We start from the raw sequence: 16,519 nt of genomic DNA on the forward strand, positions 1-16,519 counted from the left end.
TCTGCTAATCAAGTGACATTATTCCACATCTTCAGTCCTTCGTTCAGGTCACAGATGTGACACAACATCGCTTTTTTAAGAACATATTTTTATTGGTGTTTACTTGATTTACAATGTTGTGTTAATTTCCACTGTAACAACAAAGTGAATTTGTTGATACATATACACATACCCACTCTTTCTCAGTTTCTTGTCCCATATAGATCATTATAGAGTACTGAGTAGAGTTCCCTGTGCTATACTGTAGGTCCTTATTAGTTAATCTGTTTTATATATAGTAGTGTGTATATGTCAATCCCAGTCTTCCAGTTTATCTCTCCCCTTCTTTATCCCCTGGTGAACTTAAGTTTATTTTCTACATGTGTATCTATATTTCTGATTTGTAAATAAGTTCATTTGTACCCTTTTTTAGATTCTACATATAAGTGATATATGATATTTACCTTTCTGTGACTTCACTCAGCATGACAATCTCATGTTGCAGCAAAAGGCATTATTTCCTTCTTTTTTATGGCTGAGTAATATTCCATTGTATATATGTACCATATCTTCTTTATCCATTCCTCTGTTGAAGGATACTTAAGGTTGCTTGCATGTCCTGGCTATTGTGAATAGTGCTGTAGTGAACATTGGAGTGTGCGTATCTTTTGTTGGTGGGTATGTAAACTGGTACAGCCAGTATGGAGAGTCCATAAACTAAAAATAGAGCTACCATATGACTCAGGAGTCCCACTCCTGGGCATATATCCAGAGAAAGCATAACATTTTTTGATTTTTGTTTGCTTTGGGGAATTTCATTAGCTAGTTCATAAGTGTTTAAAAAACCCTATCTGGTAAACACTTAGAATTGGAGACATCTAAATAAAAATTAAATAATTTTATTCAAATCTTGGTAAGAACTAAATCCTATAAGGATGCTATAAGGCAAAGATGTAGGTGTATTGTTGGAAGTTAGTGTGTACATTTGGAACAAGGCATTTTTCAGTTTTGTATTAAGATCGCCTTGCTGGTTCTAAGCATTTCACTTCCCAGATGGGAAATGAGAGCTGTATTTTCTTGAACCCAGTCTGCTTGCTTGTAACTTGTCACAGTTTTGAAGGAAACAAGGCTGAGTCCTTTCTGCAGTTTGCCATTGCTTTTATCCTTTTTTCACTGATTCAGAGTTATGTGTCACCCTCTCCTCTCTCCTCTCCGTCAGTCCTTGATGTCTTCCTGTCCCGTCTCTCTCAGCAAGTGCCCTCATCTTTTCTGAGATGATCATATCCTTTGTGTAGCTATCATTTACTGAGCATTTACTATGTGTTAAGCACTCTTGGTGTGCCTTGGCTTACCAACGATAGATAAAACTCTTACTTTCAACAACTATACAGTTTAGTGGGGGAGATGGATAGTAAATTAGCTTTTTACATGACCACTTTTGATATATATATGTGTGTGTATTTTTTTTTTCACCATGGAATTTTTTCTATACCTTTTGATTTCTGAAAAAAAAATTTTTTTCTCCTCTTTTTTTAAAAAAAGTACTTATTTATTTGGCTGTGCCAGGTCTTAGTTGCTGTATGTGGGATTTTTAGCTGTGGTATATGAACTCTTAGTTGTTGCAAGTGTGATCTAATTCCCTGACCAGAGAGTGAACCCAGGCCCCCTGCATTGGGACTGAGGCATCTCAGCCATTAGATCACCAGGGAAGTCTAGGGGTACCCTATTCATTTGTGCTCTTGATCACATGCTCTCCTAAAACCCTTTTTAAATCATTTTCCCTCTGGCTTAGATCTTCAGTATCCTCTTATCCCCTGGTTTCATCCCCTTTGCCTGTAATAGACTCTTTTTTTTTCCCCCTGTAGTGAAAAACAAACCATCTACACATGAACATAACTAACTTCTCCCAAGCTCTGCAGACTCTCAGGCCACTTTCTCTTACTTTACTTACTTTCTTTGCAAAATTTCTCCATGAAATAGTAGCTGTTTTCTACTTCTTTCCAGTCTAGATTACATAATTTCTATACCTATTTGCCCGTGAAGACATCTTTCTTACAATACAGAATATAACATATTGCAACCACAAATATACATGAGGAATGGTATGGTGAACACCCATTTTCTTAAGCTTAAGAACTAATAATGTACAAATACATCTCAGCCCCTGGTTACCATCTCAGTTACATTGTGTGTGCACGCTCAGTTGCTTCGTTGTGTCCAACTCTGCGCGACCCTATGGACTGCAGCCCGCCAGGCTCCTCTGGCATGGGATTCTCCAGACAAGAATACTGGAGTGGGTTGCCATTTCCTTCTCTAGGGGATCTTCCTGACCGAGGGATTGAGCCCACATCTCTTATGTCTATCTGCATTGGCAGGCAGGTTCTTTACCACTAGCACCACTTGGGAAGCCCCATAATTACATTGTACCCGCTGCCATTTCCTCAGCCCAAGACCTGCCCTCCTAGCCTAAAGCAGGATTCTGACTTTGGTATTTATCATTCCTATGTACTTTGTTTTGCTCTTACTACATTTACTACTGCTTATTACTGTACTTGGCTTTACTGTACTCTAAAGGAAGTAGCATGGTTTCTTAGAATATTTAAATCTCTTCTGAACGCTGACTTCTCTTGCCATTGAGAATATAGAACAATCACAGTACCCCTGCTGATGTTGTTCCTTCTGTCTTCTCCCACAATAGCCATCCCACAATAAGCATCTTCTCCCACAATAAGCATCCCAAGATGCTTACATTGGCCACTTTCTTTTACCTTTTGTGTCACTTTTCTGTTGATGACTCAGATCCGATAACTATGGTGTCAGCCTGTTTTCTGAATGTTTCTAATTGCCTAGACACCAGATGATCAACTAGTTTCTCAGACTGAGCTTACTGTATATTCCCACCAACTCGTTCACTCCCATGTCTGTTGAGAGTGCTCCTGTTTTCCCGTGCTCAGAATTTCAGAGCTTTTGTGTCATCTTTGACTCCTTTCCTTTGTTACACACGTTATCTTTCTTGTCCCCTGGATTTTTACCTCCATGTTGTATCTTGCTCTTTTTTCTCCAGGCTTATTACCTGTAGCCTTTTTACCCAGATTGTATATAGTAGCTTCCTAATTGGTGTCTTCACTTCTGTCTTTTCACACTTCAGTCCGTCTGTCTGTCTGTCATGTTATTGCCGGATAAATCTTCTTCTAGTATAGTAATGATCACACTGTGCTGCTGGTGAGATGCTTTCAGCAGTCTTTACTGTTGATGGATAACAGGATAAATAGCGTCTCTTCCTTGTGGTGTAGGCTTCCCACATATCTGAGTGGTAAAGAATCTGCCTGCCAATGCAGAATGTACGGGTTCCATCCCTGGATTGGGAGGATCCCCTGGAGGAGGAAATGGCAACCCACTCCAGTATTCTTGCCTGGATAACCCCCTAGACAGAGGAGCCTGGTGGGCTACAGTCTATGGGGTCCCGAAGAGTCAGACATGACTGAGTGACTGGGCATGCACGGCCTGGTGGCAAACCAGACCCTTTTCAGTATAATAATTCCTGTTTACCAGTCCACCCCTTTCATTCTTCATCATTCTACACAGATCCCACCTTACCTTCCAGTTCAGCTGGACCACTTTTTTAGAAACACTATCAGTTAAGTTCCAGTGCAAATGCTGCCTCTGCTTGGAAACTTCCTCCTCCCACACCAGCTAGAAGGAATCTCCTTTTCTTAAGTCCTATACATTTCAGCCACTTTTTCTCTTAACATGTTCTGTGTTTTGTTAAGGTCGCTTAGCCAGATAAGCATGCTGGCTTATCTCCTGTACTAGATGATAAACTTCTCGTGAGTAGGGTCTGTGTCTTAACTTTCATGTTCCCCACACCTTGTATTTGGCAAGTAGGGTTTTGATCAGTATTGCTTAACAGTGGCTAAAAATAGTTGAAAATCTTTGTCTTTATAACATGTGGAAGAAAAGGGAACTAGAAACCCAGCTGGTCAGGGCAAAAGAAGTATATGCCTTATCAATTAGCAGATTATTCAGTTTTTCCCAATGAGTTACTTCTGTTCTCTCCAGGATTTGTTTATTTGATGGCTGGATGCTGTCAGCCTTGAAGACTTAACTCTTAAAATGTGTTTAGGTGGTTAGAGGAGAGTATTTGCGGCTTTTTTCAATATGTTTTCATGTACTCAGTGTCTCCAAATAATACTGTCTGTAGAGTATGTGTACTTTTCTCCCCAGTCTCTCAGTAGGCATGCTCAGTGTCCACTCCAAATAGCCATAATTACAAGTCAGAGGACAGGCTCAGCGAGCAAGGTGGGCAAGCATGTGTCAGGGTCCCCTATTTTGGGGTTGATGCTTCTCAAGTTGAGATGTGTTTAAGCCTCTTGGATACACTCCCATTCTTGCATCACCTAGATAAGTTAACTCAAACACAAGTATTCTGCCTCCTTCTCTTTTTCTGGCTTTCACAGTCATACTTATTTTGTGAAACTCAGGTATTTATTTCACTGTCACACTTCTTATTTTTTAAAAAAATCATTGCTAGCAGTACAGTTAGTGGCAGTTACATGAATGAGTTTTGTATGTGATAAAGTATCTCCGTTCTTTGGCCTCTTCCCTTTTCTCTCCTACTCCCCCCTTATTTTTTTTTTTTTAATTTTTCTCCTTTTTTTGTTCCTTTGTTTTACATAGTTCTCATTTATTGTTTTCACCATTTTCGGTAGTAGTACCATTTACCTGGGAAGCCCCCATGTCCTGTATCTCCATCTAATTGGTGGTTCTGAGTATGATTACTTTGTAAAAATTCACCAACCTGTATACCCGTATGATTTGTACACTTTTCTCTACGGGTAGTATACTTCAGGTCTGACAGTTTACTACTGCTACTGTGAATGGCAGTAGTCAGACAAAGAGTCAGACAGTGGTCCCAAAGTAGTCCCAAAGAGTCAGACAGGACTGAAGCAACTTATCATGCATGCCTGCACAGGACATTACCTGGATCTCAGAGGCTTTCCTTGTGCCTCTTATTGACGCTGCTGCTACTGCTTAGTCGCTTCAGTGGTGTCCGACTCTATGCAATCCTATGGACTGCAGCCTGCCAGGTTTCTCTGTCTGTGGGATTCTCTAGGCAAGAGTACTAGAGTGGGTTGCCATGCCCTCCTCCAGAGGTTCTTTCTGACCCAGGGGTCAAACCCAGGTCTCCTGCATTGCAGGCAGATTCTTTATTGCTGAGCCACCAATGGAAGCCTCTCCTTATAAACACTGTTGAAGTGAAGATGCTCAGTCGTGTCCGACTCTTTGTGACCCCATGGACTGTAGCCCACCAGGCTCCTCCATCCATGGAATTTTCCAGGCAAGAGTACTGGAGTGGGTTGCCATTTCCTTCTCCAGGGGATCTTCCTGACCCAGGGATCGAACCAGGGTCTCCCGCATTGCAGGCAGATGCTTTACCATCTGAGCTACTCCTCACCAAATGTCATATCACTTTTCAGAACTCAGTTAACCGTTAATTCTTTCTGTTTTTAATATGCTATTAATGAGTTTCTAGCATCGAGTTCCTTAATTTTGAAGACAGTCTTCACGTGCATTCAAATTTTCTTTGTTTTAACATGTTTTTCTTTTATTTAACATTTAAATATGTACATATATGATAGAGCCTCTGTTTTTCTCTGAAATTTATGAAACTTCAAGTTTTTTTTACTTTTTACACTAATTTTTTAGGTTTGTGAATTTCATATAGGGGGCTACCTTCAGAGTAGTTGCTTTATTCTGTGACAGCTCTGAAAGCGAGAGTTGGGTTAACTGGGTGTCTGTCAATCTCAATCTTCTTTCAGGACAGTAATTTGAACTATTATTATGATAACTTCACTGGGGCTGCACATTTCTCAGGTCTTTGGACTTCAGAAGGAAGTAAATAGAGAAATTAGCACTATCTTTACAGCTCTTCATGGTCATACAAAAATAATTGCCGGCTGCATGCTCCTTTAAGGAAACATGTTACTTGTCATTTTCCTCTAGACTTTCTCATAAAACATGAATTTCGGGTTATGGTAGGAAGAAGCCATTGTCACTGTCTGTAGCTGAAAAAAGATGAATAAAGTCATTTTTCTGTCTTTAAGTCCAAACAGGGTAGGTAACATGTTTGATTTTTTTTTTTTCCCCTTGGAGGCTGAGATTCATGCTGACCTCAGATGCTTTTGCATCTGCAAATAGCCCGATTCTAAGGATTCATCATTTCCCTAACATTTTATGAACTACCTCATCCACCACACCCTGTCCAAGTTCTCTTTATTTTTATTTTTTTTATGGTGTATCAGGGGATTATGGCATTTGGACATGTCCCTGAAAACACATCCTTGATGTGTTTCTCTGAAATCGAGCCCCTGATTAGGCTGTCAGCAGATGCTGTATCACATGGATTGTGCCAGTTGGTACTAAGACAAGTGTCAACCAGAATGGTTTCTCCCTTTTGCCATGGAAGGATGAGGTGCTTAGGTAGCATTTGCTTATGGGAGATGTGCCTGCCACTGCTGAAAGTTACTTAAATCTCTGCCCTGTTCAGACTTCATTTTAGGAGGCTTGTCTTCCCCATAGTCTGAGATCACATAGTGCTGCTTTTTCAGGGTACAAGCTTCTCCCTCAGTTAAGTGATCAATTTTGGGGGGTCAACAGTTGTTGTTGTTTTTTTTGATCATGTGCTCTAATATGATATTCCTGTGAATAAACACCCGAGCGTGATTTAGTACCCATGCTGCTTTGGCAAAAACCAGGCTCACCAAAACCCAAAGGCATGCCTGCCTTTCTTGTCCTGAGATCTTCCCCAGCTCTCCTGGCTGAGGTTTCTATATGTTGAAATGCCCAGCCCAGGCTGCCAGAGCCATCTGGTGAGGGTGTAGTTGTAAATAGGACATAACATGTACAATTTTAACACAGACTCGTAGAGCAGAGAGGGGCCAGTGATTGAGACTGGCAATCCAAGGGGAGAGACCATTTTTTTCTCTTCCTTCATTTGAATCTGTAAAGATCTTGAACTGCATTTTGAATTAGTTAATCCATGAGCTGTTAACCCAAATTTATGTCCCAAGTTTTTAGAGAATAACTAATCAGATTGTTGTCTCCAAAGAGAAAGATTTATTGAAGAATACAGGTGCATAGTTCAGTACATTCATAAAGAGCAGACACAGGGTTAGATTCAGTAGTTGGCAGACATGCTTCATCATTTAAATCTAGATTTAAAGGCAACTGCATTCAAGTTTACCTAGATCATCCAGTAAATTGATACACGAATGAGAATCTGAAAAAAGTTTTCTGATTTCCTTAAAATTTAAATGCAGAAATCCAGGGCTTCCCTTGTGGCTCAGCTGGTAAAGAATCCACCTGCAATGTGGGAGACCTGGGTTCGATCCCTGGGTTGGGAAGATCCCCTGGAGAAGGGGAAGGCTACCCACTCCAGTATTCTGGCTTGGAGAATTCCATGGACAAGTCCATGGGATCGCAAAGAGTTGGACACGGCTGAGCGACGTATAAAAAAAAAAAAAAAGGAAATCCAACTAGTAGAATCCAAAATTTTTCTTCATGATCGTCAGACTTCCGTAGAGCCCTTGGCTGTTGAAAGAGAGGTACTTCAACTCTTACGAGGCTGGTAATGGGAGGAAATTGGGAAATTAGGCCAGTGGAGACTGGGAGATGCAGTAGTGATAGGTGAATCTTATTTGTGAAGATATGCCTCTTCAAGTGTAGTGAAGTGAAGTTGCTCAGTCGTGTCTGACTCTTTGTGACCCCATGGACTGTAGCCTACTAGGCTCCTCTGTCTATGGGATTTTCCAGTAGATGTGTTCATATCTGAACTCCCGGTGGCTCACGTAATAAAGAATCCGCCTGCAGTGCAGGAGACCCGGGTTTGATCCTTGGGTTGGGAACATCCCTTGGAGAAGGGAATGGCAACCCACTCCAGTGTTCTTGCCTGGAGATTTGCATGGACAGAAGAGCCTATCAGGGTTCAGCCCATGGGTTCACAAAGAGTCAGACACGACTGAGCAACTAACATACCTTATGAGCTCCTTTTTAATCTTCTTACCTCCTTCCTTTCCCCCGTAACATGCAGGCAGAGTAACAGATCATCTTTTCTGTGTTTTTTGTTTTTTTTTTTTTAGAGGGGGGTGAATTTTCACTGTCCTCCCATCAAATGACCTATGTGACTCAAGGGGAAACAGGCAGCTTAGATTATGATATAATTATTCACAAAGGGAAAGCCTCAGTGGAAATTATTGTTTTTACATTTTCTCTATTCTTGATAGTGAATCAAAAAATTTTTCCCTTTAGCCTCACATAGAAAATGAAACTTTACACAATAAGGTAGGGATGGCAGCTCTCACAGGGGAAAAAGGTTGCTGTCAACTTTTTTTCTCCGGAATATGGAAATTTGGGTGGATTATCTGTTCAGAGGAGGTTTCCTTTATTAATTCTTTTTCCTTTTTTTCACTTAAGACATCTGTTAACATTTCACACAACCCAACAGATGTTGCAAAGCAAGTCCCATACTTTGTTCTCAGGAAAAATGACATTTCCTCAATTGGTTACTCCCACCTCTGTGACTGGGCCCAGCCTGCTGCTTCTGCATAATTTGCATATATTAAGTTATATACGTTAATGCTATACGAATTTGTAGCTTCAGCATTCTTTTTATACTCTGAAGTCTGATTTGATTAGAAACTAGTTTACACATTGAGGGTTGAGAGGTCATAACATTTAAAAAATCTCCTTTGAGAAGAGCAGCCTAATTCTGCAGATAGGTTTAGATAGCCAATTACTTAAGAATTTTTTTCTCTATAAAATAAGTGAAGTACAAAAGCTTGAGTTGTTTTGCCACGAGGAAGTGCTGATTGTCATGCGATGTGGAGCGTCATTTTTATTATTTTGGCAAGAACAGGACAGTTTTGTCTTGACAAGCCATTAGATGAATACCAGTGTGTGTCACATGAAAAACCACTGATCTTTAACCCAGCTCTGTACTTAACCAAGCCTTGAAAATGAATAGTGCATAAAAGAAGAGCAAAGGCCAGTTTACTGTCATTACAGATTACAGAATCTGTTAACAGCTGCTGAACTGAACCCAGGGAATTACAGGTATTGTTCCGTGAACCAGCGGAAGTCCTAGAGATGCTTGTTAAACTGTGTCTATAAATCGTACATTTATTTGATATTTGCCTAGGATTTACATTGCTGGAAACATAGCTGAAAAAAGGAAAATCCTTGAGTACTTTCTCTGTGTACTAAATGCATGCCTTTATCACAAAACCACATATATTTACATAGAACTGTCTCAATGATACTTCCCTACCTTCACTTATGGAACTTATTTTAAGAAAGCAATGTGTTTTTAAAGAAATTAATAATGAATATTAAAAAGAAAACACAATTTCCCCCCCCACCCCGAAAAAAATCACACATACAAACATACAAAACAAAATCCTTAGCTCATTTGTTTCTTCAAGATGTTCATTGTGGCTAATATTTGTACCAACATGTGATTTTTTTTTTAAATGGAGGCAAAAATCTAACCCATCTCAATACCCAAATATTGAAAAGATCAGTAACATTTAAAATAGTTGGTTGTGGGAATTATTGCTTACAGAGCTAACAAGAAAGAACACACTTTCTAACTCTGCTGGTGGAATTGCATTGTGCCTCCCTGTAGTCTTGTTATCCCACACTAACTGAAATGCAAATTCTTTGTAACTAATTGGATCTCATTGAGGGTACATGCACAGTATGTAGTTATATGCAAAAAGATTTTAAAAACTAAACTTTCTTTGTAATTACAACTTTTGTTTACTATATGAAACATTGGTATCTATAGTATAGCTTTAGAATATATATATATGTATTTAACTTTTTTATAGATTATTCAAAAACATGAGCTATGAGATGCTTGGTAAATACCAGCTCAGAAGTTAGGGGGCAAATGTTTGTTTACAGGAATCTATAAGTTGGATTTTATTAAAGTCTTGTGAGAATGAAGATTTTTTTTTTGCAGTTTAGGATTTAGTATCTTAGAGCCAATACACTGAAGTCATGCTTATAGTATAATCCTTTTGTTGGAATATTTTAAATGTGAAAACATCATAAACATAAGAATTCACTTTCAAAAGCTATTGTCTTTTTGTTTTTTTCTTCAGTTCTCCGGTTTACTTTGATATTGTAAACTGCATCTGAGTTTCTTACTTTTGTGTATTTCCACTGCAAACTGTGATGTGGTGGAGGTATTCAGATTCTCACAATGTCTTTACTAACTTGGGTGCCATTTAGACCTAATTGGTGTATTTCTTCCTATGGTTTGTCTCTCACTCTCAGTAAAAGTGGGAAAGCCAACATACAGCCTTCAGTATTTGTGATTCTTTCAGTGGAAATACATGCATCAGGACAGCAGAAAACTGTGATGCCTGCCTCTACTCCCCTAGTTTTAAGTAATTTTAATACAAATGATTCTAGACAGTTATTTTACAATCTGCAAACTATATAGCCAGTAGACAAACTCAAAAGTCACGTTTGTGCCTTGTGGGTGTATATTTTTTTGTACCTGTGTCCTTATAGGTGTCCTGCTTGCTAGACAAAAGATTATCCTAGAATTGAGGACTCTGAATGCTGTGTTTCTATGTGGAAGTAAGTGTAAAGTTCAAATCAAGCGTTTTGGAGGTTTCTAGAGGAGTCAAATTTGTATTTTGAGAACTTGATTTAAAAATGATTGTTCAAAACTTGAAATTTGCAAAGCACATGTGTTTAGGTGTTTATGCCTGAGGTTTTTGTTTGCGTTAACCTGTTCATTCACTTCTTGGTAAGTCAGGGTTAATTGTTACCTCATATCGTATGAAAGCTTGTCTTCTTTGTAGACTGTTCTTACAAACAAGTTAAAATTTTGTTTGATCAAATCCATTTAGCAGGTGCAGAATTGCATGATAGATTTGTAGTAGAAAAAAAGAAAAATCTTAGATAACCTGGTGCTTTTGAGGCATGTGCCTTGGCAGTTACATGCCAAGTACTAGTTACTTACACTATAGGCTTGTTTCATCTAGGGCAACCCAAGCTTTGCCCTCTGAAAGAGCTCAGTTTGCCTAGGCTGGGTAGCATTTTGTCAGCCGGGCAGACCAGATTTGGATGTATTAGCTAGTCAGCCTAATAACCCTGTACAGACTGTATTGATTTTCTAGGAGAGAGTTTATGAACTAAATAAACTTGGGGTTGGTGTCTTAATAAACTGCTTCTCTCAGTCTGTCACATTTAGTTACAGAGCTGTGCAGTTTAGGGGGAAAAAAGGCTAATTCTGTTACAGATTGTTCACAGCAGGGTCTCCAAATTAGCCCTTTGTTTTGTAATGCCACCTTGCTTGGGCTCGCTTTGAGCACATTTCTCAGTTTTGCCCTAATGAGTTGCAACACTGATAATGTGGCTGATGATCTTTCATTGATTTCACTATCACTTGCTTGTCTGGTAATTGATCCGTTGCTGAGCCTCTAGTTAATTATATCGGCTTTGACATGGCCCGGTCCACGGGGAATTTCAAGTCTTGCAGAATAACAGTTTTAATAAAAGAGTCTATTACTGCAGGTGCTTGCTGCTGCATGCCAGTTGATTTTTGTGTTGTTAGTGTGTGTGTGTGGTTGGTGGGGAGGGGGATACTTGGGAAAAGAGAGGACCATAGGACTGAAAGAAAGGCGGGGTGGGGGCTGGAAAAAGAAGAGGGAGTGAAGGAGAGAGGAAGGAAGGAGGGGGAGCCGAGAGGGTGAGAGCAGGAGAGCCAGAGGCAGGCAAGAGAGAGCACACAGGCAAAGCGATACAACAGAGCCTGCAAGGAGCGAGGAGGAAGCTTGCTATTGACAGTGTCCTTAAGCCTCCCACAAATAACAGCCATTAGTAGGAAGGTCAGGAGCTGAGCAGGCAGCTTGACTGAGGCACTGAGTGCCACTTCAGAAATCAAGAGGCTAGCAAATTTTAGAGGGAGTTTAAGTGGGTAATAGCTAGCTGTAAAGGTACAGTCACTGTTGACAATTGACTCATAGGGTTTTTCTGCCTTCCCCCCCTCCAGAATATTTTTATTGACCACAGGTGGACTTAATATATTTTAAGGCAACAATTCTTCGGGTTCTTGTTTGTTTCTCTTCAGATATTGAATTTGCTGCTTTTGAGACTTTTTTGTGCTTAATGGTGGTGAACCGGAGGGAAGTTTAACAGAAAAGCTTTCAGGAGATGGCGGTTCTAGAGGGGAAGGCACATTTGTGTCAACATAGTGCACGTCTTCTCATCTTTTCTCATTGTCCACTAATGACACCGAGCTGCCATTGAAGCTCTTTTCTGTTTCTTTTGTTGTTTCAGAGAGTAAGGTTTATTGTTATTCTTGAGTTAAGAAGGAGCAAGGAGAGTGGTACATTTGTCCTCGGTATTTGTAGGTGGTTGAAGATTAATGTGACTTACATTTTAAGTTTAGGAAGGATGGCTTTTTCCTGCTGACTACTTTTATGAGATGATATGAATTTAGCTTTCCATTTTGGAGTTACTGTTTATGTACAGTGCATTTTGTTCAGTTCTGCTTTTCCATAAATAAGGTAGATAAACACGATCTAATAAATAGATGTTTTGTTTTAAACTGGGTTTAATTAAAAATACGACATGCTATCGAGGTTATATTGCACCAGGCTGGAAAATGTTATAGAATTTTCTATAGAGATCTTGAATGAAAAATGGAATTTTTATATTCATTACTTTTTGCCTGAAATGGGACAGACTTTTTTTCTTCATCTTTTTCTTTTTTATGATTTGAAAGGATATTGTAGAAGCTTCATCCAGGAACTTTAACAAAGGGTTTTTTTTTCTACTTATTGAGCTTTAAGAAAAGGTGCACTTTTTTCCTTTTCCATTCAGTTTCTTATTGTTTAACATCCAATTGAGTAATTAATGCCCCGAGGGAACTGTATGGTAAATAGTGTGTATTTATTTTGCAAATGTTTATTGTGCATCTTCTATGTTCAAAAACCTGCTAGGTTTATTTATATACTTTTTAGAGTGTAAGGTCACATCACTATGTATATTATTTTCTCCAGGAGTTTATATGTGATTATAAATAGCCCAGCACATACTATTTCTTTTAGGAGCTAACATTTAGACAACACCTAAGCCAACTTCACATTCTCTTACAGCTGAGTATTTCTCTTTCTTCCAGTGTAATTAGGGGGAAAAAATGTTTTGAAGCCTAGTAGTTTACAAATGTTAAAGCAAAGACTAATGTCAGATACTGCGTGCTATACCCGAAAGCATTGTTGGGAAAAATTCCCTGGGAAGGGCCCCAGCCTCTCCTTGCCCCGTGGACCATCCCTGATCTCGGTGCTGGTTGGAGTGTGCACGAGTGTATATCTCTCTCTCCATGTGTCTGGAGAGGGGTTAGTGCAGGGTGTCATTCGGTGCCTGACAGTGGAACAGTGCAGTTGACTCTCAGCTCTACTATCCAATGACATGCAGTGGCTGAGAGTTTGAAGCTGATGGTTGGGTCTCCAGTGCTGCCTGCACACCTGACAGGCAGCTGTTAAACGGAGCGAAGGCAAGCTCAGGGAGTCACAATCTATGCATAAATGATAGGGGTGTCTGTGTAGAAGGTGCGAAAGAAGCTCTGACCCCCTCCCTCCCCCAAATCTCCCCCTTCCCAAATGAAATGCACAGTTCAGCCAGCTTCTTAACTACACTACACTCCTGCTACTGGCTGCCAAGAGGCTCAAAAATCCACCTTCACTTTTCAGTCAGAAGAGGCAGAAGTGGATGTGAGAGAAAGAGAGACACAGAGAGACAGAGAGCCAAAGAGGGCAAGAGACTTGACTTTAAGAGACTCCTGTACTGACAACTCCATGCAGTTCGGAACCAGAACGACTCCAGCTGAACCAGGGTTCATGGGGACATGGCAAAACGCTGATACTAACCTCTTATTCAGAATGTCCCAACAGGTAAGTTACTTTTTTTTTTTTTTTAAGGAAACCTTGAATTGTTATGTGTATTTTGTTTCTGGTATTTTCCTTTCTAAACATTTTTGAAATCTTGATCACTTCCTAGTTGGGCTCTGTTTTGTCATATATGTTACTGGAACGTGCAGGGTTACTTCTCGGCTTCCCTAAGGGCTCCTTAAAAGAAAAGGGGAAAAGGATACTGAAGTAAAAGAAAGGAAAGGCATTTGTGGCAGAGTTTCACAGTCCAGCCAGGGTCAGGAGAAGACTTCATTTATTTCTTTGTTTTCTGTTAAATAATAATAATAAAAAGCCACCCCCCACCCCCCTCCCAGGACATGTTATCTATCTGCATTAATCACTTCATCCAAGTGGCTGCTATCTCAAGAGTAAGGTTTGCCAACCCCACGGCCATAAAATATAGGGGCCCCTCGGCCCTGCCCGACGGACTTCCCCGGGCTAGAAACGTCTTGATTCCGAACCCTGCCGGGGAGAGGAGGCTGCGCGGGAGCCGCTGGCAGCGCCACCGAGGGGCGCGGGTGGAGACGGTGTGCGTGACGGGCTGAGCCGCTGGCCGGTCCCAGCTCCTCCGCCGCTGCCGCCGCCGCCTCCTGCGCGCTGGCCCTGCGCTCCCGCCGCTCCCGCTCGGCTCCCGCCCGCTCGCCCACCCGCCGGCCAGTGCACTCACACTTGGGCAGCCTCGGCGTCCTCCCCAGAGCCGTCCTCGGGCCGGCTGGCTGCGCCGCCGCTGGCTCTGCGGGGAGAGTCGACGTGTCCGCCCAAGGCCGCCGGCGGCTGCTCGTTAATCAGCGGAGCCCGCGGCTCGTACCATGTACCGTGCACTTGGTGGTACCTTCGCGCCCCGCGCGCCCGGCTCCTCTTGCACAATCGCTGGCTCTGCAGCTCCGAGGGGGAGCGAGGGGGAGAGGAAGCGAAGGGAAACAACCCAGAAACTTTCATCTTGGACTGTGCTCAAGCGAGGGAGGGAAGTTCCCTGGTGCCTCCCTCCCAGACACGTCTTTGCTTTTCAAAAGCCTCCATCAGACCCACACAAAGCAAGAGTTAGTATGGTATTAGTCTCCGCACAGCACGAAAGTGTGACTGTACACTGGGATTTTAAGCAGATGGAGGTTGTTAGGAAATGGATATTACTTCTCTCTCTCAAAAAAAAATACTGCAATTACTTTCTTTTATGGAAACCTATTTTGTTTGTAAGGAGTTCATGAGAACTAAATACTTTTCTTGAGTTAATTTGATTTTTAAAGTGTTGGTGAAGAGGGAAAGAAACCAGTTTGCCAGACTGGAGACTACCACGAGTTTAGAAATACATCTGCGAAAGATAGTACAGAGAGCTAGGGTTTTGTAGCCTTCAGCTAGAGAACAGTTGTATCACACAGTTCTAGATAGGATAAATGCATTTGAATAAGGTGTATTTTGACATATCCTGTAGAGGGACCCTGATTACTGCTGATACAGTAAGCTGGGATTTAAATGCAATCAACACAAGCCCAATAAGCAACTCTTCATGTGCAATTTCCCATTCTTGCAAGTTAAAAAGTTCATTTCCTCCCAGAGATACTCTTTGGCTTGCCACTGCCCGGTGCTTTGAGAGGTGTGTTTCTGAAGCACATCCCTTCCTGGGTGACTCTTTTCGTGGTTCGAACACAGAGTATGTTTTCACTGACCTTAGGACCAAATAACTTGTTCTCTACTTTAAAAATTAGATACCATCTTCAGGGTTTTCTTGTTACTGGAGGTCGTGGTCTGTGTATGTATGTGTGTGTGTGTGTGTGTGTGTGTTTTGAAAGGGTAGGTTGGTTTAGGTCTCCCTCTAGCTAGAAAAGAGTTAATAAAACCAGATAGAGATAATGATCAATTGATAAATGGCTATTGAACCACATAGATGGTGTTAGATTGCTTCTTTGGCACTAGCCCATTTCCAAGTAGATTTGAATCTAAGGAGACTTTAAGTTATGCAAAGCATTTTAGCTAAAAAACAAATAAAAGTAAATTATATAAATGGTGGATCAAAATTGGGAAAATAATTTGAAATTGCTCAGAGAGAGAAACTTGTGCAGCTAAACCATTATGATGTCTTTGATCCAGCTGTTTCACTCTCTGGATGTATAGAAATCTCTTTTGTGTGTACCTGTGTTTATATACGTGTGAAAGTGAGCATCCGTGACTATGGAAAGAGTAGAAATATAGAGAAATAATTTATGCTTTATGGCTGCTGTATGAAGTAACGTTAATTATACTATTTACTAAACAGTAGTACAATGAAAGGAGAAAATCACAATTTTAAAAAGTGTAGTTATTTTATTTTATATGTTTTCTTTATTTTTTGGTTTTGATGTAGTTGGCAACTCCCTCTTTTTTCCTCCTGTCATGGTTATTAAATGCTTACCTCCTCTGCATTTTTGGAAAGCATCTAAAGAGGGTATAAGTTTACATGTTTTTTTTTCCTCCTTCAGGATGATGTTTTAGTTTGTATAAATATTGTGTAAACTTAAATTGAAACTATGTGTAAATCCTAAAATGTGTACTGTACGTGTTTAATATACATGTTTATT

The 16,519-nt window shown here is 40.6% G+C and overlaps 1 protein-coding gene and 1 long non-coding RNA gene across 12 annotated transcripts in view; both read left to right on the top strand.

The window, feature by feature from the left end:
* BNC2 (basonuclin zinc finger protein 2) overlaps positions 1-16,519 on the top strand; it is a 504,931-nt gene that overhangs the window by 175,704 nt on the left and 312,708 nt on the right. For 8 of the 11 annotated variants that reach the window (XM_081499435.1, XM_081499457.1, XM_081499468.1 and 5 more), the window contains one exon: positions 13,749-13,949. The exons of the other annotated variants lie outside the window; for them this stretch is intronic. In XM_081499435.1, the coding sequence (XP_081355561.1) occupies positions 13,854-13,949 (96 nt within the window). In that variant the 5' untranslated portion in view covers positions 13,749-13,853. The remainder of the gene's footprint in view (positions 1-13,748; positions 13,950-16,519) is intronic. 11 annotated transcript variants of the gene reach the window in all.
* Positions 2,365-7,530, top strand: LOC145509904 (uncharacterized). The gene is made up of 2 exons (XR_014056540.1): positions 2,365-3,292; positions 5,356-7,530. It is a non-coding gene; the product is annotated as an uncharacterized LOC145509904 (long non-coding RNA).

Source organism: Giraffa tippelskirchi, chromosome 1, assembly GCF_054371585.1.
Source record: "Giraffa tippelskirchi isolate mGirTip1 chromosome 1, T2T-mGirTip1v1.2.pri, whole genome shotgun sequence".
Lineage (NCBI taxonomy): Eukaryota > Metazoa > Chordata > Mammalia > Artiodactyla > Giraffidae > Giraffa > Giraffa tippelskirchi.